At 43.1% G+C, this 26,400-nt stretch overlaps 1 protein-coding gene across 1 annotated transcript in view; it reads left to right on the plus strand.

Annotated features, from left to right (window-relative positions):
* Positions 1 to 23,025, plus strand: part of COQ8B (coenzyme Q8B) — a 70,768-nt gene extending 47,743 nt beyond the window's left edge. Inside the window, exon 16 of the mRNA XM_056538791.1 lies at positions 18,060 to 23,025. Within this exon, the coding sequence (XP_056394766.1) occupies positions 18,060 to 18,350 (291 nt within the window). The 3' untranslated portion in view covers positions 18,351 to 23,025. The remainder of the gene's footprint in view (positions 1 to 18,059) is intronic.
* Positions 23,026 to 26,400: the final 3,375 nt, after the last annotated feature.

A 26,400-nucleotide genomic window follows, 5' to 3' on the forward strand; every position in this document is an offset into this window, starting at 1 on the left:
AATGGAATAGGCTGGGCTACCAGGTAGCGATAACTGTTATGATGGCACAAATCCAAATTAATGTATTGGCGCTGTGTTCAGGGTCGGTAGTGGCAAATAAAATCAGAACTAGACGCGTTTCAGGGCACTGGGGTCACGGCCCTTTCCTCAGTAGTCTAGTAGGACTAGGACATCAGCGAGCGGCTCTCCATCGGTCCGGCGCAGACCAGACCTGCCATCGCCAGCGCTCAACTCCTGCAACCCTGGGAGGATCACTGGTATCCTAATTCCATCTACAGCGGACTTCTATCCAGAGACTGGTAATACATTCTGCCACCTGTGCTATAGTGCTCTACACTTAGGCTACAGTGCTACATTTGTCATAACTTTGAAACATTTCTGAAACATCTGAACATTGAGAAACATTTTTGAAACATCTGAATATTTAAGATCAAATAACCAGGCTACAACCTGTGTTAACCATTTAGTGACATTTATGGACGCTGGTTGTTAGAACATTATTTTAATATTCTCAACAGGATCAAATGAATAATTATTCACTAGTGGCAACAATTTTTTATGTCTATTTTATGTTTAACCCCTTAAGGACACATGACGTTCTCATACGTCTCCATTTCCGAGTCCTTAAGGACACATGACGTATGAGAACGTCATGTGTTTTACCGGCCCCCCGCAACCATCTGGAGCGGAGCCGGTCCCCGATGCCTGCTGAAATCGTTCAGCAGGCATCGGGGCATATCGCCCAGGGGGGTCATTATGACCCCCCATGTCGGCGATGGCCGCAGATCGCTGGACAATTCAGTCCAGCGATCTGCGGCGGATTCCGGGTCAATCGGGTCTCCAGTGACCCGGTGACCCGGAATTATTGGCTGATCGGGGCCGTCAGAGACGGCCCCGAACAGCCAGAGCCAGCAGAGCCAATCAGGGCGCCTGCTGCGGGTGTCACTCCCGCAACCCGCTCCGCCCCTCTTCCGGAGGACGTGAGCGGGTGCGGGACGTGCACCCCGGGTGCTGGGGACCCCGATCCCCGGCGCCCCTGTTGGGATCGGGGCCCCAGGAGCAGCGGCGGCGGAGACGACGAGGGACTGACCTGGTGCAGCGAGGATCGTTGGAGGTGAGTGACAGCCTCCTGCTGTTGCTTAGCAACAGCTCCCAGCATGCAAAAAGGGCATGCTGGGAGCTGTAGTTATGCAACAGCAGGAGGCAGACCACCACAACTCCCAGCATGCCCTTATGGGCATGCTGGGACTTGTAGTTTTGCAACAGCTGGAGGCACATTCTTTCTATGGAAAAGTGTACCTTCAGCTGTTGTGTAACTACAACTCCCAGCTTGCACAATCAGCTAAAGTGCATGCTGGGAGTTGTAGTGGTGCATCTGGTGGTTGCATAACTACAACTCCCAGCATGCCCGTTGGCTGTCGGTGACTGCTGAGAGTTGTAGTTTTGCAACAGCTGAAGGCACACTGAGTTAAGTAGCCAGTGTATCTCCAGCTGTTGCATAACTACAATCCCCAGCATCCCCAGCCAAAGTAGTATGCCTCCAGCTGTTGCATAACTACAACACCCAGCAATGCCCTTCCGCTGTCCGTACATGCTGGGGGTTGTAGCTTTTGCAACAGCTGAAGGCACACTGGTTGCAAAACACTGAGTTTGTTACCAAACTCGGTGTTTCACAACCAGTGTGCCTCCAGCTGTTGCAAAACTACAACTCCCAGCATGCACTGATAGACCGTACATGCTGGGAGTTGTAGTTTTGCAACAGCTGGATGTTCCCCCCCCCCCCCCCCCCCCCCCAATGTGAACGTACAGGGTACACTCACATGGGCGGAGGATTACAGTAAGTATCCGTCTGCAAGTTTGAGGTGCGGCAAAATTTCTGCCGCAGCTCAAACTGCCAGCGAGAAACTACTGTGAACCCCCCGCCCGTGTGACTGTACCCTAAAAACACTACACTATACTAACACACAATAAAATAAAAAGTAAAAAACACTACGTATACACATACCCCTACACAGCCCCCTCCCCAATAAAAATGAAAAACGTCTGGTACGCCACTGTTTCCAAAACGGAGCCTCCCACGGTTGCAAAACTACAACTCCCAGCATGCACTGATAGACCGTACATGCTGGGAGTTGTAGTTTTGCAACAGCTGGATTTCCCCCCCCAATGTGAACGTACAGGGTACACTCACATGGGCGGAGGATTACAGTAAGTATCCGGCTGCAAGTTTGAGCTGCGTCAAATTTTCTGCCGTAGCTCAAACTGCCAGCGAGAAACTACTGTGAACCCCCGCCCGTGCGACTGTACCCTAAAAACACTACACTACACTACCACAAAAAATAAAATAAAAAGTAAAAAACACTACATATACACATACCCCTATACAACCCCCCCCCCTCCCCAATAAAAATGAAAAACGTCTGGTACGCCACTGTTTCCAAAACGGAGCCTCCAACTGTTGCAAAACAACTACTCCCAGTATTGCCAGATAGCCGTTGACTGTCCAGGCATGCTGGGAGTTTTACAACAGCTGGAGGGCCCCCTGTTTGGGAATCACTGGAGTAGAATACCCCTATGTCCACCCCTATGCAAGTCCCTAATTTAGGCCTCAAATGCGCATGGCGCTCTCACTTTGGAGCCCTGTCGTATTTCAAGGCAACAGTTTAGGGCCACATATGGGGTATCGCCGTACTCGGGAGAAATTGGGCTTCAAATTTTGGGGGGTATTTTCTGCTATTACCCTTTTAAAAATTTAAAATTTTTGGGAAAACAAGCATTTTAGGTAAAAAAAATATATATTTTTTTACATATGCAAAAGTCGTGAAACACCTGTAGGGTATTAAGGTTCAAATTACCCCTTGTTACGTTCCCCGAGGGGTCTAGTTTCCAAAATGGTATGCCATGTGTTTTTTTTTTTTGCTGTTCTGGCACCATAGGGGCTTCCTAAATGCAGCATGCCCCCAGAGCAAAATTCGCTTTCAAAAAGCCAAATGTGACTCCTTCTCTTCTGAGACCTGTAGTGCGCCAGCAGAGCACTTTTCACACCCATATGGGGTGTTTTCTGAATCGGGAGAAATTGGGCTTCAAATTTTGGGGGGTATTTTCTGCTATTACCCTTTTTAAAAATGTAAAATTTTTGGGAAACCAAGCATTTTAGGTAAAAAAAATATATATTTTTTTACATATGCAAAAGTCGTGAAACACCTGTAGGGTATTAAGGTTCACATTACCCCTTGTTACGTTCCCCGAGGGGTCTAGTTTCCAAAATGGTATGCCATGTGTTTTTTTTTTTGCTGTTCTGGCACCATAGGGGCTTCCTAAATGCGGCATGCCCCCAGAGCAAAATTTGCTTTCAAAAAGCCAAATGTGACTCCTTCTCTTCTGAGACCTGTAGTGCGCCAGCAGAGCACTTTTCACCCCCATGCGAGGTGTTTTCTGTATCGGGAGAAATTGGGCTTCAAATTTTGGGGGGTATTTTCTGCTATTACCCTTTTTAAAAATGTAAAATTTTTGGGAAACCAAGCATTTTAGGTAAAAAAAATATATATTTTTTTTACATATGCAAAAGTCGTGAATCACCTGTAGGGTATTAAGGTTCACTTTACCCCTTGTTACGTTCCCTGAGGGGTCTAGTTTCCAAAATGGTATGCCATGTGTTTTTTTTTCTGTCCTGGCACCATAGGGGCTTCCTAAATGCGGCATGCCCCCCAAAAACCATTTGTCGCTCCTTCCCTTCTGAGCCCTCTACTGCGCCCGCCGAACAATTAACATAGACATATGAGGTATGTCCTTACTCGAGCGAAATTGGGTTTCAAATACAAGTAAAAATTTTCTCCTTTTTATCCCTTGCAAAAATTGGGTCTACAAGAACATTCGAGTGTAAAAAATGAAGATTGTGAATTTTCTCCTTCACTTTGCTGCTATTCCTGTGAAACACCTAAAGGGTTAATACACTTACTGAATGTTTTTTGAATACTTTAGGGGGTGTAGTTTTTATACTGGGGTCTTTTATGGGGTATTTCTAATATGAAGACCCTTCAAATCCACTTCAAACCTGAACTGGTCCCTGAAAAATAGTGAGTTTGAAAATTTTGTGAAAAATTTCAAAATTGCTACTGAACTTTGAAGCCCTCTGATGTCTTCCAAAAGTAAAAACTCATAAATTTTATGATGCAAACATAAAGTAGACATATTGTATATGTGAACCCAAAAAAATATATTTTGAATATCCATTTTCCTTACAAGCAGAGAGCTTCAAAGTTAGAAAAATGCAAAATTTTCATTTTTTTTAATCAAATTTTGGGATTTTTCACCAAGAAAGGATGCAAGTTACCACAAAATTTTACCACTAAGTTAAAGTAGAATATGTCACGAAAAAACAGTCTCGGAATCAGAATGATAACTAAAAGCATCCCAGAGTTATTAATGTTTAAAGTGACAGTGGTCAGAATTGCAAAAAACACTCCGGTCCTTAAGGTATAAAATGGCCTGGTCCTTAAGGGGTTAATGTTTTATTAATAATTGTGAACTGTCTATTCTATTTTTCACACAAGGGCCCTGTGTGAAGATACTTAATTAAAATTAACAGTATCTAATAAACTAAAGAATATATATTACAATTGAAGCACGTTTTCAATAATTCAATTATTCTTTATATTTAAAAAAAATCCTGTACACTTTCCTTGAGGTCGGGCAAAATACATTTATTTTTTACTAGCTGAGTACCCGGCGTTGCCTGGTTTTTCCTTCCTAATCCTTGTTGGGGAGGAAAATAAACAAAGGAGGAAGCTTTTGACTTCATATCCCGACCTCCTATCCCGACCTCCTATCCCGACCGGTAATATGTGTACCAGATATTGAAATATCTCCAGCCGTACGGAAGTTATGTGGGAACATACATTTCCCATTGATTTGAATGGGACTTGCAAAAACCCCGACCCTCACAAATGGGGGTAGTTAAGGGTTAAATTAACTATCCTATATTTTAAGTGGACATATAAGTAACATGTGACCAAGTATTATGGAAATATCTCCAGCCGTTTGGAAGTTCTACAGTAACATCTTTCCCATTGACTTGTATGGCACTTTAAACATAAACCCCGACCCAGGCAAGTGGAGCTGGGTAAGGGTTAAATCACCTATCCTATGTTTGTTGCTGACATATAAGTAACGTGTGCCAAGTTTCATGTTAATATCTTTAGCCGTTTGGACGTGATGCTGGAACATACATACATACTGTACATACATACATACACATACATACACATACATACACATACATACACACATATATACACACATACATACACACACACACATACATACATACATACATACACATACATACACACATACACACATACATACACACACATACATACACACACACACACATACACACATACATACACACACATGCATACACACATACATACACACACATGCATACATACATACACACACACACATACATACATACATACACACACATATATACATATATACATACATACATACATACACACACACACACACACACACACACACACATACATACACACACACACACACACACACACACACATACATACATACACACACACACACACACACACACACACACATACATACACATGCTTACATACACACACATACATACACACATATATACATACATACACATGCTTACATACACACACATACATACACACATATATACATACATACACACATATATACATACACACACACACACACATATATACATACATACACACACACACACATACACACACACATATATATACACACATATATACACACATATATACATACACACACACATATATATATACACACATATATACACACACACACACATATATATACACACATATATACACACATACACACACACACACACACACACATACACACATGCATACATACATACACACACACGCATACACACACACACACACACATATATACACACACGCATACATACACACACACACACAAATACATACATACATACACACGTTGAGTTATATAGATAGATAGATTTATATAAATCTATCTATCTAAAATCTATATATATATAAATCTCAACTGGCTCCAGAAAGTTAAAAAGATTTGTAAATTACTTCTATTAAAAAAATCTTAATCCTTTCAGTACTTATGAGCTGCAGAAGTCGAGTTGTTCTTTTCTGTCTAAGTGCTCTCTGACACCTGTCTCGGGAACTGTCCAGAGTAGAAGCAAATCCCCATAGCAAACCTCTTCTACTCTGTGCAGTTCCCGAGACAAGCAGAGATGTCAGCAGAGAGCAATGTTGTCAGACAGAAAAGAACAACTCAACTTCAGCAGCTGATAATTATTGGAAGGATTAAGATTTTTTTTAATAGAAGTAATTTACATATCTGTTTAACTTTCTGGAGACAGTTGATATATAAAAAAAAAAAACAAAAAAAAAAAAACATTTTTTTTGCCTGGAATACCCCTTTTAATTGTCTATACATTCACAGACAGAACATGGTTTGTGTCAGAGCAACTGAATACTTAGGGGTTCCCCCATAGAATACAATTGGTTTGGCTTTAGATCAGTGTTTCCCAAGCAGGGTGCCTCCAGCTGTTGCAAAACTATAACTCCCAGCATGTTTTATATACGAGCAGATATGATGGGTTCACCAGTATATGGCTCAGGTTTGGTATTATGGTTGCAGACCTTGTTACGTTGCCAGTTGAGGATACCCAGGAGGCTTCAATCACATCTCTCTGATATTTCCCGTTATGTTAAAGGGGTTATCCAGGAAAAAACTTTTTTATATATATCAACTGGCTCCAGAAAGTTAAACCGATTTGTAAATTACTTCTATTAAAAAATCTTAATCCTTCAAGTACTTATCAGCTGCTGAAGTTAAGTTGTTCCTTTATGTCTAACTGCTCTCTGATGACACCTGGCTCAGGAGCTGCCCAGAGTAGCAGCGAATCCCCATAGCAAACCTCTTATGCTCTGGACAGTTCCAGCAGAGAGCACTGTGGTCAGACAGAAAAGAACAATGCAACTTCTGCAGCTGATAACTATTGGAAAGATTAAGATTTTTTAATATAAGTAATTTGCAAATCTGTTTAACTTTCTGGAGCCAGTTGATCTGTCCCCTTTAATGTATTCTACCTTACTGCCTCCCTTCATCTTGTCAGAAGTGGTGTCTCCTTTGTCATTCTGCCGTAATAAAGATGCTTGAATGGAGTAGAACAAATTGTTTTCACGCCATTTTAGTCAAACATCGCAATGACTCCAGGAGCCCACAGGGGAAGCGATTTACCCTTAGGAACCTGTCTGCTGGCACTGGTTACCCAAGAAGATGCCAGACTATGCTTTGATACATTTTATATCAGACCTCTGGGGTATTAATTAACTATATACTGCCTGTAGTTTTCCCGATGAATCAGAAGTGGATCAGTGCTATTATTCATTGTGGGAAATTGACGGTAATACAGTGGTCCCTCAAGTTACAATGGTCATCCTGGAACCAATTAATATTGTATGTTGAAACCATTGTATGTTGAGACCAGAACTCTATGGAAACCTGGTAATTGGTTCTAAAGGCACCAAAATGTCATCCAAAAATAGGAAAAAGTGAAAATTTAAGAAAAATAAGTAGATAACTAATATAGATAAAGCAAATCCTTATATATAAAAGTAATAAAGATCTGCTGGGAGCTGTAATCACTGTCTATTTCAGTGTTTCCCAAGCATGGATCCTCCAGCTCTTGCAAAACTACAACTCCCAGCATGCCCGGACAGCCAAAGGCTGTCCAGGCATGATGGGAGTTGTAGTTTTGCAACAGCTGGGGGCACCCTGCTTGGGAAACACTGGTCTATGTAGAGGACAGGATCTTCTTCGGGGTCCTGTACAGAACACAGTGTCCTAAAAAAGTAAGATGGAGTCGCCCTCACCTGGTGTCCAAAGGAGCAGGTAACCCTGGTACAGGTAAAGAGTACAGAAGAACATGTAATACCTCCCTGTACTGTAGGAGGCGTTACCAGACACCAGTCAGTTCATACACTTCAGTAATACAGGTAAAGAGTACAGAACATGTAATACCTCCCTGTACTGTAGGAGGCGCTACCAGACGTCAGTCAGTGCATACACTTCAGTAATACAGGGGTTTTACCAGTAAATTGCCTATTCTGATTGGTCAGATCTTCCGGCCATTGACAGGTATCACAGATCTGGACTTGTCTGTACATTGTATGTTGAGTCTGGTTTCAAGTTACAATGGTCCAGAAAAGAGCATTGTATGTTGAGGGATCACTGTATACAATGATGGCTTTTAGCAGTATTGATAATGCAGACAGATGCGCTCAGGTTTTCTAGGTCTCCTCGTTCTCATTAGATCTCCCTTTATACCTATTGTGCTCCGCTCTAATAATTATCTGTCCAGCTGAAAGCTTTAGTTACCGGAATCTAAGAAGAGGCAGACATGTCCTGGTGAAATGATAAAGCAATAGGACTGCAGCGCTCAATCCTGGGTACCTGCGGAGTGCTCTGTATTAAAAATACACGCCTCAATTTAATGGGCACAGTTCACCTAGGGACCCACCTCCCTCCGTTACTTTTACGGAACCTCTGACGTATCTGTTCTAGTAAATACTTTTTGTTTCTCATAAAATAGCAATTCTGAAACCTTTTATTAGGACTGTAGTGCCGCATGGTTTTCCAACTCCTTAACCCCTTAACGACCACGGACGTAAATCTACGTCCTGGTTTGGCGGGACTTCCCACACCAGGACGTACATTTACGTCCTGTGTACGACCATGAGCATCGGAACGGTGCTCGTGTCATACACGGCAGGTTCCGCCAGAAATGGCCGACTCCCGCGATCGCGCGGATGTCCACCATTATCCCCTCAGATGCCGTGATCAATACAGATCGCGGCATTGCGGCACTTTGAATGGATGATTGGATCGCCCGCAGCGATGCTGCGGCGATCCGATCATCCCTAATGGCGGCTGGAGGTCCCCTCACCTGGCTCCGGCCATCTCCCAGGGTCTTCTGCTCTGGTCTGAGATCGAGCAGACCAGAGCAGAAGATCACCGATAGTACTGATCAGTGCTATGTCCTATACATAGCACTAAAAAGTATTAGCAATCAAATTATTGCTATAGATAGTCCCCTATGGGGACATAAAAAGTGTAAAAAATAAAAATAAAAAAAATAAAAATAATATATATATATATATATATATATATATATATATATATATATATATATATAAAAAATTGGAAAATGTAAAAATAAAAAAAATTCCCCTTCTCCAATAAAAATTGTCAGTTTTTCCCATTTTACCCCCAAAAAGCGTATTTTTTTTTTATAAACATATTTGGTATCGCCGCATGCATAAATGTCCGAACTATCAAAATATAATGTTAATTATCCCGTACGGTGAATGGCGTAAATGTAATGTACAAGGCCGCCCCCTTGTGCCGTGTGCAGAAATATACACCTTATATAGAAAAGTTGTATATTTCTGTAACATTTCTGCGACGTGTTGCAAGTCGGCCCTAAAGGTGCATGTGGAGAGGACATGCCGCTGGCACACCCCCTCTATGCGAGACCCTCACATTCCCTGCAACTGTCCGCCACCCCGGTGCAAATCCCTAATTTAGGCCTCAAATGCACATGGCGCTCTCACTCCCTGTCATATTTCAAGGCAACATTTTAGTGTGACATATGGGGTATTTTCTTACTGGGGGAGGGGGGGGGGGATTGCGCTTCTTATTTTGGGGGACTTTTCTCCTTTTACCACTTGTGAAAATGACAAAATTGGGACTACACTAGCACGTTATCGTATAAAAATATTTTTTTTTACATTAACATGCTGGTGTTGTCCCATGTTATTCATTCTCACAAGGGGTAAAAGGAGAAAAAGCACAATTTTTCGGAGTACAGAAATACCCCATATGTGGATGTAAAATGCTCTGCGGGCGCACAACATGGCTCAGGAGTGAGAGCATACCATGTAAATTTGAGGCCTAAATTGGTGATTTGCACAGGGGTGGCTGATCGGTGCAGAGGTTCTGACATAAACACAAAGAAAAAAAACACCCACATGTGACCACATTTTGGAAACTACACACCTCAAGGAATGTAACAAGGGGTGCAGTGAGCATTTGGAGAGTAATAACATTGCTGGTTATGGATACTAAAATGGAGTCATGTGGGGGGTTTCCACTGTTTGAATAGCATGGGGGCTTTGTAAATGCGACATGGCCCCCGAAACCTATTCAATGATAGAGGGGGGGGGGGGGGAGGGGGGAAGGATAGAGGGAGGGAGACGGATAGAGAGAGGAAGGGGGAGGGATAGAGAGAGATGTTTTGATATATCAATGTATATGTATCGATATATAATCGAGTTTTTATATATTTTTTTTTTATTTTGGCAGAATGTCATAGTGAGCCCCTTTTGCAGCCTAAAGTGGCTGATAACAGAGAGCAGTAGTTGTCATGAAAGGTGTATTCCAGCCCCTAAAAACACATCCCCTACGCACAGGATAGAGCAGTGTTTCCCAACAAGTGTGCCTCCAGCTGTTGCAAAACTAACTCCCATCATGTCTGGACTTGCTGGGAGCTGTAGATTTGCATTAGCTGGAGGCACACTGATTGGAAAGTCGGAAGAGTCGGGGCCCCGCGATCTCCAGAATGGCTGTCCAGGCATGCTGGGAGTTGTAGTTTTGCAACAGCTGGCTGCATACTATTTGGAAAACACTGCTCTATGGAAACGCCAGAGATACAAGAGTACCGTACTCTGGTGGTATCTCTGGTGTTCCCATAAACAATGCATGGGGTAGCGGAAGTCAGGGCCCCTGCGATCAGACACCTATCCACATGACAGCCCCTATCCACAGTTTTTAGGGGCTGTTCCTTTAAACTGCAGGGCATCTGGACAAGCTATAGATCTCAGCTCATTGCCCTTATTAATCTGGTTACAGATGCCCTTGTCTGATATGTAGTGATAATACATTTCATTGTGACCTTTTATAAATCCAGTCCCTTGTCTGTGTATATGTTTATCGTGTCTGCGGATGGATCACAGAGAAATGGCCTTAAGAATAATTTTCTGGCTGCGTAATGGCCAGGAGTATTGTCCATGGACTGTGACAGGGCGTATGTGGGTTGTACATTCAGTCCCAGCTTTTTCTACCATGTCTGCGCTGCTCCGGTACACGCCGTCCACACAGCAGAGTGTTCAGACACTGTACGGGACATTGCTGTGTTATGTTTTCATTGTTACGGATACATTCAAGGCAGTCTCGTTCTCCAGGACCATTGACGAGATGTTCCAGACCTTTCTGCCCATCAAATCCCCAAAACTCACAAAGTGATGACCTGGTACATTGCAGATTATAGCACAACAGATAACTCTTATGGCCAGCGCTGAGCATCGGCTTCCTAGCGGATTTATTGTCACTGTGACAAACTATGCGGATCGTCATCTGCGGATCATTCAGAGCCTATCCCTTCTGCTTATTCAGCTATGGAATTCTCAACCTTCTGATCTCTCATCCCCCCCTCGAGCCTTTTCCTGCTTTATTCCTGTATATTGATACTGATATTCATCTGCTGGAAATGGTCATTTTCCGCTGACCTCTAATCAGCAACTTAATGCATTTAGGCATGTAGTCGTGGCTAAGACAACTTGCTGAAATTTAAACAGAGCATCAGAATGGATAAGAACTTGGCATGGTTATTGGTGCTAGACTGTCTGGGAATTATTAAGCACAACCATCTCTAGTCTGTAGAGACTGATCCGAAAAAGAGAGAATATCCAGTAAGCAGCTGTTGGGTGGATAAAAATGTCTTGATGTCAGAGGAGAATAGACAGACTGGTTTGAGATAACAGAAAGACAAAAGTTAATAAGCACTCGTTGCAACCAGAGTATGCAAAATACCATCTCTTAAGGCACAACACGTCTAACTTTGAAGCAGATTGTCTACAGCAGCAGAAGACCACGCCTGTTAGCTAAGAAGATTGCCTGATCTGATGAGTCTTGATTCCAGCTGTGACATTCAGATAGCAGAGTCACAATTTGGTGTAAGCAACATAAAAGCATGTAGAAATACCAAGTATGTCCGGCACCACGACAGCAGGTAAAGTCAGTTTATTGAAGAATAAATGGTAATAGCATACAAGCAGAGCGTAATAGCTTACGCGTTTCGGGCAGCAATGCCTTTAGGCCCCTTTCACAGATACAAAATGACTCAGTTTTAAAGATCCGTAGGAAGTTCCACCTGAAAATCGGCTGAAAACGTCCGTTAGAAAATCCCATTATAGTCTATTGGATTTTTCTAATAGCCGTTTTAACCCGTTATAGCCCGGTATCAATAACAGACGTTATTTTGTGACGGAAGATAGTAATGGGAGAAATAGTGCATGCACTATTTCTCCCGTTACTATCTTCCTTCACAAAATAACGGACTTATTAATAACGGGCTATAACGGGTTAAAATGGCTATTAGAAAATCCCATTATAGTCTATGGGATTTTTCTAACGGAACTTTGTACGGATCTTTAAAACGGAGTCATTTTGTAGTGTGAAAGGGGCCTAAGTCATGACAACATCAAAGCATGGATCCATCCTGTATCAACAGTTCAGGCTGGCGGTGGTGGTGAAAAGGTGTGGGGGACACTTTCTTGGAAAACTTCGACCGCAGTGGATCCATCTCCTGATGGCTACTCCCAGCAGGATAATGCGCAATGTCACAAAGCTCACGTCATCTCAAACATGACAATGTGGTTACTGTACTCCAATGGCCTCCATAGTCACTCCATCCAATAGATCACTCAAATATCATTTATTAGCTATATAGAGCAGTTTCCCTCCACAGGTTGTCACTAACATGCATGAAGTTAGGGAATTAAATCATGCAGCCATCCATTCTGTCCAAATCCCTCTTTGAAAGCAGACCCACCCTCCTGAGAGACAAAGACCACATGGTTTCTGCCCTACACTGATGAGTCATGCTTTCTTTAGTTCTGAGAACTGGGGTGGGGGGAAGCAGTCTTAGCCAATCAGACACAATCTCTCTCTCTGCTGCTCAGGGCAGGAGGGCAGTGGCTGACAGAGCAGCGCTGCAATGATTACTGGGAGATGTAGGCAAGGGGAAAGAGGCATGGCAAAGAATATCAAGCAGCCAGAAAACCTAGGCCACAGGAGCCATGCATATCAGGCAGGATTTACAGGGGACATATCCAGGTAGAGTGGAGGCTTTGGAGCTTTTTGATATATATTTCCTTGGAGTACCCCATTTAATCTATAAGCTCACATAGCCCAAATCCACAGCCTTGTTTTGAGAATTGCAGAGTCCTGTTTATAGGAGATAATGAGTACTTCTGGCAATCGCAAGAGCTAGCCTTCACACCGTACAGTGAACGCAACACTGCCAATAATCTATACGGTAAATGCAGGGATAGCGTTCGGCACAGCACTGCTTATTGTGGCTTTTGGCAACTTCATATGCACCTGTGTTGGAAATGACGACTGCAGTGAATCCGAACTGGGGTGCTCAATTTATTGTCCCTTTGCACAGTTGTAAGTTAAGAGATACGCCCATCTGCACCGGAGCACAGGTATTTAACCTGAGTTCCGGCGGTAGTAGGGGAGTGGTCTGAGGAAGTGCGCCTCGCGCACGAAATAGCTATCACCGCTACGTGGACGGCGTCCAAGTCCTCCCTTGCCTTGTCTGTAATTATGCTGCACTTTATGGAATAAATAAGTTTGTTATAATACGATACTGGTGAGTGCCATTTACCTTCTTTCATTACTGTCAACAATCTGCCTGAGGTTCCTTCTCAAGAAACTGCAGAATCAGACCTAGCCTCAATAACAAATTCCTCTTGGGAAGCTGAGATATGTGAAGCTGTTAGATGTGGTCTTCATACTGTAGAACTGCTATAGAATTCCCCTTCTCGAGAAGTAATTGGTCAACAAAATGACGGCTCTGCAAAGTCAAACTTCTCCACATCCTGTTTTCCCATGAACACATATCACCGGTGTTAGAATCGGGGTAAGGGTCTAATTTTCTTGGTCTACCCACTGATAAAGAGAAAGAGGGTTCCCATGTTTTTGGATGAATGGAGTGGTAGATGGGCATGTGCGCTTCTACTCTATGAAACTCCATGGCAGTGGTTTCCCAATGGTGGACCTCCAGATGGTGCAAAACTACAACTCCTGGCATGCCCGGACAGCCAACGGCTGTCCGGGCATGCCAGGAGTTGTAGTTTTGCACCATCTGGAGGGCCACAGTTTAAAGATAACCACTCTATGGGACTGATGGAGGTGTCCTAGTGCATCGAGTCGGTGTCATAGAGTTTAGTGGACAGTAGTGTACATACCCTGTAGCTGCTCTATCCAAATGTTGGACATGGGACATGTGGTTTTGTGATCAATGGGGACACTCAGCAATCGGACCCTTGTTACCTATTCAGGTCATAATTAAGTAGTTCTAATATAAGTAGTTAAAGGGGTACCCCTCTTTAAAACATTTTATTTAAATCCGCTGGTTTCAGAAAGTTAAACAGATTTATAAATGAATTCTATTAAAATCTTAATCCTTCCAGTACTTGTCAGCTGCTGTATGTTCCACAGGAAGTTTTTTCTCTTAAAATTTCCTTTTTCTGACCACAGTGCTCTCTGCTGACACCTCTGTCCATGTCAGGAACTGTCCGGAGTGGGAGAAAATCCCCATAGCAAACCTATCCTGCTCTGGACAGTTCCTGACATGGACAGAGGTGTCAGCAGAGAGCACTGTGGTCAGACAAGAAAGGAAATTCAAAAAGAAAAGAACTTCCTCTGTAGTATATAGCAGCTGGAAGGATTAAGATTTTTTAATAGAAGTCATTTACAAATCAGTTTGACTTTCCGTCACCAGTTGATTAAAAAAAATATATACGGTGTGTATATATATATATATATATATATATATATATATATATATATATATATATATAAAATATATTCCAGCGGAGTATTGTATTGTTCTAAGGAACCCCCGCTGCCTTTTATCGCTTTTAGTACTCTGCCTGCATTTTACCGAATGAAGTTGTATCTGTCCAACTAGCAGTATTCGTTTCCAGCCTGTGATGTTTAATCGAGATCTGGTTTTCCAATCAGAAAAGTAAGACGCTACAAAGCTATGCAGACCGTATCCATGGTTCTACCTATATTATAGGAAGCCAGAATGCTTCAGTCTATCTGGTGGATTTTTTAATAGCTTAATAATTTCCTATATAACAGCTCTTACTTTCCATGTCTGAGTTTCAGAGTGCTTGGGAAAAAACCAAAGCATTGTTCCAAAGCGATTCCCACTCTGACCTTGATTCCTACCAGGGTCGATAAGAGACTTCATTGGTTAGTGAAGGAAACCTGTAACCAATAACGTCAGCCTTTTAGGCCTGGTTCACCTCTGCATTGGAGCCCTGTTCCGGAGTTCCATCAGAATTTGTTTCTGTGGCAAACAATGGACCGGGATGGTCCTTTGCATGACGGACACCAACTGGACCCGATGGATCCCACTGGCTTTGAATGAGGTCCGTCAGGTTACTGTCTGGTGTCCGTCTGGAGTTGAGTGGCGAAAAAATTTGTTTTTTTTCTTCTCCTCCTCCGAACTCTCATAATTTGAACGGACTCAACAAAAGGAGCTTAACGCGCTGATGTGAACCTGATCCGTATCCTGTATCTATACTGTGCATTGCTATACTTATGTGTTACAGAACCGAGGCCTAAAGGGGACCATACACCTTCATGAGCAATTACCCCTGTCCTCTCCATGCACATGTATACTCTGAGCGTGTGTGTGCTGTCACAGGGGAGAGGGCAATAATCCATTACTAGGGATGAGTGAATTTACAGTAATTTGATTTGTCACAAACTTCTCGGCTCGGCAGTTGCTGACTTTAGCCTGCATAAATTAGTTCAGCTTTCAGGTGCTCCGGTGGGCTGGAGACTCTCTCCTAGGACTGTATCCACCTTTTCCAGCCCACCGGAGCACCTGAAAGCTGAACTAATTTATGCAGGCTAAAGTCAGCAACTGCGGAGCCGAGAAGTTTGTGACGAATCGATTCACTGTAACTCTATCCATCTTCATCTCTATCCATTACCATCAAGTGTGTCCGATCCTGGATGGTAATGACTACACCCAATACATAGTTGTGCTGGTTAATTTTCATTTTTTTTCTCTTTGCTGTGCAAGTTAGGCGGAGTACCCCTTTAACCCCTTAAGGACGCAGCTCATTTTCACCTTAAGGGCGCAGCCCTTTTTTGAAAATCTGACCACTGTCACTTTATATATTAATAACTCTGGGATCCTTTTACCTTTCATTCTGATTCTGAGATAGTTTTTTCGTGACATATTCTACTTTATTTTAGTGGTAAATTTTCAGCGTTACTTGCATCCTTTCTTGGTGAAAAATCCAAAAATGTCATGAAAATTTAGAAAATTTAGCATTTTTCAAACTTTGAAACTCTCTGCTTGTAAGGAAAATGGATATTCCAAATAAATTATATATTGATTCACAAATACAATATGTCTACCTTATGTTAGCATCAGAAAGTTGACATATTTTCTGGCGGACCCAGATGCAAGCATTACAATTGCCTCTGCCACCACAAATACCCTATAGCAGTGTTTCCCAAACAGGGTGCCTCCAGCTGTTGCAAAACTCCCAGCATGCCTGGACAGTCAATGGCTGTCCGGCAATGCTGGGAGTTGTGGTTTTACAACAGCAGGAGGCTCCTTTTTGGAAACGGTGCCATACCAGACGTTTAGAATTTTTATGGGGGGGGGGGGGGGGGGCAGTGTATATGTAGTGTTTTACTCTTTATTTAGTGGAAGTGTAGTGTAGTGTTTTTAGGGTACATTCACACGGGCGGGGGTTCACCGCGAATTTCCCGCTAGGAGTTTGAGCTGTGGTGGAAAATTTGCCACAGCTCAAATTTGTAGCGGGAAACTTACTGTAAACCCCCACCAGTGTGAATGTACCCTGTACATTCACATGGGGTGGGGGGGGGGCAAACCTCCAGCTGTTGCAAAACTTCAATTCTCAGCATGGACTGACAGACCATGCATGCTGGGAGTTGTAGTTTTGCCACAGCTGGAGGCACACTGGTTAGTGCTTCCCCACCAGGGTGCCTCCAGCTGTTACAAAACTACAACTTCCAGCATGCACAGTCTGTCAGTGCATGCTGAGAGTTGTAATTTTGCAACAGCTGGAGGCACAATGGTCGAGAAACACTGATTTAGGTTCTGTTACCTAACTCTGTGTTTCCTCACCCGCGGCTGATGTCTGTGACTATCAGCTGTCTATGACAGCTGAAGTCACTTCTCTGTCACAGCCGTCTCGTCCTAATGCGGCAATTACTCGCTGATTAGGGCGAGCCGGCTCGTCCTGCGCCGGCAACCATTTAAAACCTACTAGTCCTTAAGATAAGCAACTCACTAGGAAAGGCGCAGACGACCCCTGTGGCACATGATTGCAAAGGATCAGCCTGGTGGTCAATCATTAAGATCCAATGGTCCTAGCGTTGAGGTCTTCTGGTAAATCTGTCTATTTGGCCACTACTCTGAAACTGTTGCATATTGTATTTGGGCAGTTCAATCTAATACTAGACTTTCTGGGTTAATTTACACTGAGGAAATTCAGTTGACAAACTGGACTTCCCTGGTGAATTCCGGCAAATCCAAATACTTGTCAGTTCAGTCATGGAACCTTCGACGAATGAAGTGAACACCGCGAAACCCATTGAAATCAAGAGCATGTGGTGCAAGTCAGTCGGAATCAGCATGGTAATTTCTACAAGGAAATGCTGTGCGGATTCTCCATAGTGTGAATTTGGCCAAGTGTTTATTTCTTGGCAGCTGCAAGTGAATAAAAGGAATACGGGGGCTTGGCATATGGCGTTGTTTTTTGTGGCGTTAGACATTATCTGTGGTTTTATGTGCCTTACATCAGGCTGTTTAGTTTTAATAATGTTTTTTTTCTGTCTGTCCTTAGGTCTTTGAAGAGGCTCACATAGATGCTGTGATGATTCTAGGAGAGGCTTTTGCCTCTGAGGAGCCTTTCAACTTTGGTACCCAAAACACAACCAAAAGGATCCACGATCTGATCCCGGTCATGCTAAAACACAGACTTACTCCTCCCCCTGAGGAGACCTACTCCCTGCACCGGAAAATGGCAGGCTCGTTTCTCATCTGTGCCAAGCTGAAGGCAAGCTTCACTTGTAAGGAGCTATTTGATAATATATATCGTCAGTACTGGGCACAACGAGGGCAAGAGGGGCGCTAGTCAACCACTGCTTGAGCCACTCCATCATTTTTACTTGAAACGAATGACATGGGAATAGTTTTTGTTTTTTTAAATCCTTTTATTGCCCAGAGAATAATCTATACAATCCCACCACTGTGTGAGTCAAAGCCCTTTCCATGGTCGAGTATGTATGGTTTTGTTCCAAGACGTTGGCTCTTGTGCCAAGTATATTCTTTGCAGCTACAGTTGTACTTAAGTGGAATTTATCTATTAAATGGGAGAGATTAAAGGTCCCATCCTTTTCAGCTATCCAAAAGGGTCCAACCTGCTTAAGGAGGCGCTCAATGAGCAGCGTCTCATCTGGGAATCAAAAGCTTTCTCTGATCCGTATCGCAGACGTGCCGGAAGGCTTGAGACATTCAGTCTAAACAGTTTTTATTCATTTTATTCTTTGGCATCTTATTGCTTTTTTTCTATTAAGTGTTATGTCATTCTGCTTCTTCGCCGCAAAAACTCCAGACTTGTCCCGAAATTTGTGGATTGACTTTCATTGACTTGTCATTGGGATGTTTAAATTAATCACATAATCCGCTATTCAGCGTCCTTTGAAGCTGCCTTCTTGTTTAGGAAGATAGAATTCCCTGTGAAATTTTCCCTGCTAAAAAGAAGACCCGGGAACAATGTAAAATAGGTCAACCAGGTTCCAGGCACGGATACGTCTCCAGAAAACCAGATCAGAGCTTATATTTCTCTAGCCAGAATATACAATGAAGATTAAAGTGTGAATGGATTGCAGAGTGCACCTCCCAGTAAGAGATATATGCCAAACTAGTGTACTGCAGACCTCTCAGCACCCACGTTTGTTGCTGCTGCTGCTGACAGGCCCACCCTTATTTGGCATTGTGCTGACTTCTTCTAGTGCCTTCAAAGGACCACTAATCACTCCCTGCTTTTATAGACTAGGGAAACTAATGAGATTCTCACATATATCTAAAAACATATATAAAAATCACAGCTAAACATTTTAAGGAAATCTTTTAGCTCTCTGTGATGCTCCGAGCTGCATACATCGGCAGACAGCTGATAGGAAGATAAAACAAATGATACATGTCTCTTAGGTGATTGCTGTTAACAAAGCTATAAAATCATGTTCTCCTTCTAAGCTTGAGTCCTAGAGGCCGTGCCGAGCTGCAGCATGCACACCTCCCTCCTCCACCCCTTAATCCCCTAGATGATTGATATACAGAGTTTGGCTTTCACCACTGATCCCTGTAGGTCAGACAGTCAAGGCAGGGAGGAGGCATGCATGCTGCAGCATGTGCGCTCGGAAGGAAAAAATTATTTTATAACTATGCAGAGTCATCTGCAGTTCTGAGCATAATATAGAACTAGCACCGAGAAAGCAGAAAACAGGAATAGCAGAATTCTCCATTAGTGATTGCTTGCCATTGACTTTCCTTTGGAATGTTTCATATAAGGCCATGTTCACACACATTTTTTCTCTAAAAAAAACCTATGACTTTGCAGCCATCTCTTCTTTACTCTAAACACAGCTGTCTTTTTCGAAAATAATAGCTTTTAAAAAAGTACAGTGTGTGCATAACCAGACATTTTTCCATTGAGTTTAATAAATGGGCACTGTCAGATTCAAAAACTTTTTTGTATGTTGTACATCTTGGCAAAACATTAACCTTTTTAAATATAATTCATAAGAAAATTTTATTTCCTTCTTTATAGAAATCATGGCTTATAAAATCATGGATTTGTCTAAACTGAAGCACAGGCATGGACAAAGTCCAGTAAGTGAGGCTGGGCTAGTACTCCTCTGTGCTCTCTCCTGTCTGATAGTACTCCTCTGTGCTCTCTCCTGTCTGATAGTACTCCTCTGTGCTCTCTCCTGTCTGATAGGATTCCTCTGTGCTCTCTCCTGTCTGATAGGACTCCTCTATGCTCTCTCCTGTCTGATAGCACTCCTTTGTGCTCTCTCCTGTCTGATAGCACTCCTCTGTGCTCTCTCCTGTCTGATAGCGCTCCTCTGTGCTCTCTCCTGTCTGATAGCGCTCCTCTGTCCTCTCTCCTGTCTGATAGCGCTCCTCTGTGCTCTCTCCTGTCTGATAGCGCTCCTCTGTGCTCTCTCCTGTCTGATAGCGCTCCTCTGTGCTCTCTCCTGTCTGATAGCGCTCCTCTGTGCTCTCTCCTGTCTGATAGCGCTCCTCTGTGCTCTCTCCTGTCTGATAGCGCTCCTCTGTGCTCTCTCCTGTCTGATAGCGCTCCTCTGTGCTCTCTCCTGTCTGATAGCGCTCCTCTGTGCTCTCTCCTGTCTGATAGCGCTCCTCTGTGCTCTCTCCTGTCAGCGCTCCTCTGTGCTCTCTCCTGTCAGCGCTCCTCTGTGCTCTCTCCTGTCAGCGCTCCTCTGTGCTCTCTCCTGTCTGATGGTACTCCTCTGTGCTCTCTCCTGTCTGATGGTACTCCTCTGTTCTCTCTCTCCTGTCTGATGGCGCTCCTCTGTGCTCTCTCTCCTTTCGGATAGGACTTGTGCTTTCTCCTGCCATGATTTGTATAAAAATATCTTATGAAGTATATTAGGAAGGTTAATGTTTTGCCAAGATGTACAACATATAAAAAGCTTTTGTATCTGACAGTGTCCATTTAAATTACTGGAAAAGACAGTATTTTTTTTGTCTCTTTTTAGTGTTGTAGAATGGACAAAAAACTTCTGGGGAAAAAAAAACAATGTGTGAACATAGCCTAAAGGTTAACTTTGAGAAACCAGGTTTATTTGGGCACAGTACCCTCCCCTTCCTCTATAGCAATATTTTCCAAACAGTGCCCCTCCAACAGCTTAAAAACTACAATTCCCAGCATGCCTGGACAGTCTTTGGCATTTTTGGTCAATCCAACCACATAATATCTGCTTCTCCTTGAATTATAATTGTCTGTCTTCACCAAAGAAGAATGCCACATTATTTACTATGTGAATGTACATGTATTAAATAATTTATACAAATAGCCATCTCCCGGTACTCTTTATACATAGACTGTTGATGCTCTGGATGTGCTGTTACCAACTTTTCTCAAAAACCTCATTAAATGGCTTTATTTAAAGTGCGTCACTAGGTTAGTGCTTCTCCTGGGTGACATTTAAAGAGAATTTCTTCTCTGAATACCAATCTCTGCTGATTAATTTTCTTAATATAAATTTTTAGTGGTTAAAACTGTTTTCTCTGATACAGATCTCCAAATTCCCTGAATGAATATACACTGCTCAAAGAAATAAAGGGAACACTTAAACACAATGTAACTCCAAGTCAATGAGACTTCTGTGAAATCCCACTGTCCACTCAGGAAGAACACTGATTGACAATCAATTTCACATGCTGTTGTGCAAATGGAACAGACAACAGGTGAAAATTATAGGCAATTAGCAAGACACCCCCAATAAAGGAGTGGTTCTGCAGGTGGTGACCACAGAGCACTTCTCAGTTCCTATGCTTCCTGGCTGATGTTTTGGTCACTTTTGAATGCTGGCGGTGCTTTCACTCTAGTGGTAGCATGAGACAGAGTCTACAACCCACACAAGTGGCTCAGGTAGTGCAGCTCATCCAGTATGGCCCATCAATGTGAGCTGTGGCAAGAAGGTTTGCTGTGTCTGTCAACGTAGTGTCCAGAGCATGGAGGCGCTACCAGGAGACAGGCCAGTATATCAGGAGACATGGAGGATGCCATAGGAGGGCAACAACCCAGCAGCAGGACCGCTACCTCCGCTTTTGTGCAAGAAGGAGCAGGGGGAGCACTGCCAGAGCCCTGCAAAATGACCTCCAGCAGGCCACAAATTTGCATGTGTCCACTCAAACGGTCAGAAACAGACTCCATGAGATGGGTATGAGGGCCTGACGTCCACAGGTGGGGGTTGTGCTTACAGCCCAACACCGTGCAGGACGTTTGGCATTTGCCAGAAAACACCAAGATTGGCAAAATTCGCCACTGGCACCCTGTGCTCCTCACAGATGAAAGCAGGTTCACACTGAGCATGTGGCAGAGTCTGGAGATGCCATGGAGAACGTTCTGCTGCCTGCAACATCCTCCAGCATGACCAGTTTGGCGGTGGGTCAGTAATGTTGTGGGTTGGCATTTCTTTGGGGCACGGCCCTCCATGTGCTTGCCAGAGGTAGCCTGACTGCCATTAGGTACCAAGATGAGATCCTCAGACCCCTTGTGAGACCATATGCTGGTGCGGTTGGCCTTGGTTCCTCCAAATGCAAGACCATGCTAGACCTCATGTGGTTGGAGTGTGTCGGCAGTTCCTGCAAGAGGAAGGCATTGATGCTATGGACTGGCCCGCCCGTTACCCAGACCTGAATCCGATTGAGCACATCTGGGACATCATGTCTCGCTCCATCCACCAATGCCACGTTACACCACAGACTGTCCAAGAGTTGTAGGGAGGTCATACGGGCACGTGGAGGCCACACACACTACTGAGCCTCATTGTGACTTGTATTAAGGACATTACATAAAGTTGGATCAGCCTGTAGTGTGGTTTTCCACTGTGATTTTGAGTGTGACTCCGTATCCAGACCTCCATGGGTTGATAAATTTGATTTCCATTGATAATTTTTGTGTGATTTTGTTGTCAGCACATTCAACTATGTAAAGACGAAAGTATTTCATGCGATTAGTTCATTCATTCAGATCTGGGATGTGTTATCTTAGTGTATTCTTAAATTACACAATTCTGGTTTACTTTTCCTAACTCTAGAAGTCTCTTACCGCATACTGCTCATACATTGAAATCCATGTTAAAGATGTATGCTAGTAAGCTGCTAAGCTCCCCTTAGTGTTGGCTGGAAGTAGTGAGAATTTTATCATTTCTATTTTATGACAGTGTTTAGAGAAGCGTTAATAAGCAGCTACCTGTTTTCCACCTTTTTATAGAATGTCCTCCCCCATCTTAATAAAGGCAAGGGTTTGACTTTAGACTTGGCACCTAACATTTATTTAATATCTTTAATCAGTTCAACAATGAAATGAGCTAAATACAAGTAAACCATGCAAGAAGCTAGATCTTTTTAAAATTTTCTGTAAAAATATTTAGATGGCCAAAATGTAAAGAACAATATTTACAATATGAACAATATTTATGACCTATTCACAATATAGGTGATAAATGTATGATCACTGGGACCACCGGTGATCAAGAGAGTTTGAGGTCATGACTCCCCCCATTTTGAATGGAGCTGTGGTCACAAGTGTACATTACTGCTCCATTCACAGTCTATGGGCCACAGTGTTCAGGACACCCAAAGAACATACATCACCAATCCAGTGAATAGGTGATGCATGATGTTCATTGGCCACCACCTTACTGTATCTCCAGTGTTACTTTCCACTACATCTTCTCATGTGACATGGAGAGATGCACTTGCACACATGGCAGTAGACTTGCTAAGACAACCATATGATGCCCAATATGTGCACACATCCTATTCATGAAACATGTTGGACATCATACAGATGACTCTTTAACTGTACCACCCAACATGCAGTTTTGTCTTTCCATGTCTGAACTGATGGGAGAGTAAACACATTAAATATGTCTATACTTTCATTTCTAGGTGGTTTATAACTGAACAAAGGTGATCTACTTATTAGTAAAGGAGTTGTGTGCTTTGGTAATACTTTATTATCCATGTGGAGGTGCTATATGGAAGTTAAACACTTCCTGACAGGACTCTGCTGCCTATACCTACTGTGGGTGAACTCTACTGCCTATACCTACTGTGGGGGAATTGCTGCCCCCTATACCTAATGTGGGGGAACTGCTGCCTACTGATTCATTACTGTAGCAAAATTACAGTTATGAAGTAGCAACAAAAATAATTTTATGGTTGGGGATCACCACAACATGAGGAACTATATTTAAGGGTCGCAGCATTAGGAAGATTGATTATAGGAATCCTATAGGATTAGACCTGTTGGAGATGTTTGTCAGAAAGCAAGCCTTGGTTTAACAAGATGAATTCATTGAAAGGCATTGGTTTGGCCATTGGTAGGCATTCTCACTATAGGATAAATGCTAAGTAAAAGGGAATAATCCGCTTAAAGCTAATAGGCATGGATCAGTTTGAGACACTTGGGGAAGGTGGAATAAAGGGAACTTTTTCCATTAGCTTTTTTAATTTTGTGCCCCAAAAAATCAGAAACCCAACATTTAAGAACCTAAATACTGGACAAAATTGACCTATATGAGGAATTTATCAAAAAAAATCTGGCATTTGTTTTCCCAGCATTTCCTGGATAGAGATATTTTGGTGCAGAGAAAAGTATGCAATGCGCCACATTTTTGACCGCGGTGTACCACTATGAAGCCAAGAAGCCAGAACCAGCAAGAAACACAGGATCATTTAAGTAAACTTCAATTATTCCCCTCACCGAGAATTACTCCATATAAAAGTCAGTTGTAACTCCATGAGGCCATTGTCACATGATTTGTATTGATCTATACGGAAGAATAGACTGTTTGCAAGACAAACCTCATAAATGTTTTATTTTACATTTGCAGCCATGTTGGGGAATCATGCGGCAGTAGTGGTCCATCTGTAGCAGAGCAGGGCCGGAGCCCACTTTCCTGTCCATACAGGTCTGGTTTTAGACGTTGTCCCACTCTGCTGGTAGATCTTTGGCTTTGTGCCTAGTTGTTGTCTTTTGGTTCCAGAACATTTTCTTATACTTGACAAGACTTCTGCCTCCAGCCCCAATGGATGTCAGTGTATTTGTAACATCTAAACCTTCATCTATAATTTACATTTTTAGTAGTAATATAAGACAAGTCGGAGTCTTTTAAAGGCCTTCCCTGTGTACATCTCCCAGCAGTGGAGGAGAATGCTGGAGGTTCTCAGACGCCTCGCTCTCTGGCAGGATTTAATGCTATACACAAAACCCTGCAGGGTAGTGAAGTTCACTTGGCGAGGGTCAGTGACCAAGGCACAATGGATTTACTGTAACCGGATTCCCAGAAGCTAACTTTATGAAAAGGTTTGAAAACCTATTTAACTGTAAGAAAGAAAAAGAACTGACTGAGCAAAGGGGAGTTTGGGGTCAACATTGACTCACTGAGAAGAATCTGTGCTCATTTACTGAACATACAGCAGCGCTCCGTAATGAGTCTCCTATCAACGCCTCCACCATTTTCTTATCACATGGCTCGCCGCATTCCATCCCTATTTTTTTTCTTCCTAAGATGCCCATGGACCTGATTAAGCAGAAAATGTTCACTTGAAGGATTCCAGACTAAAACCAGTATAACACAATAATGCAAGCACATCAAACAGTGGGAACTACACTGCCCTTACCTATACCCAGGCCCTTATGTATAGCTTGTGCTGCCCTAGGCACTCGGTTTGGTGTATTCCACAAACATCATCCAGATCTGTCATAAATATTCAGCAAAAACTCAATGTGTTACATAAGGATGTTACATGGATCTCCCTCCCTATAAAGAGAAAGTGATAAAATCCATCGTAAATCTAAAGCAGTTCTTACACATGGATTCAAACCAAATTTTTTTAATTTGCATCTTTTAAAGGGGTACTCCACTGCTAGATATTGTATCCCCTATCCAAAGAATAGGGGATAAGATGTCTGATTGCAAGGGGGTGCCGCTGCTGGTGCCCCCACTATCTCCCGCAGCATACTGCATTCTAAACACACGCCGGGTTCCTGCGGCAGTGGTCATGACGTCACGGCCACTCTCCTCTTTGTGAAGTCACGCCCCACATTTCTATAGGAGGGAGCGTCGGCCGACACATCCCCTCCCATAGACATGAATGGAGGGGGCGTGGGGTGACGTCACGATCACAGCCTCCGTCTCAGAGCGTTCTGAACAATATGTTTAGAACGCTGGAGCACCAGAGTACCCCTTTAACTCTGAAGTGCTGTCCCCCTCAACATTGCTGCCCTAGGCACTGGCCCACAAGTGCATAATGGCAAATACAGCCCTACCATGTGTTTTACCTGTGATGGCTTTGTTGCCAACATGCCCAATTATAAGGGAACATCTAACCAAAAAAAGCCCGCCTCCTGGACACTT

The sequence above is a fragment of the Hyla sarda genome, chromosome 9, assembly GCF_029499605.1.
Source record: "Hyla sarda isolate aHylSar1 chromosome 9, aHylSar1.hap1, whole genome shotgun sequence".
Lineage (NCBI taxonomy): Eukaryota > Metazoa > Chordata > Amphibia > Anura > Hylidae > Hyla > Hyla sarda.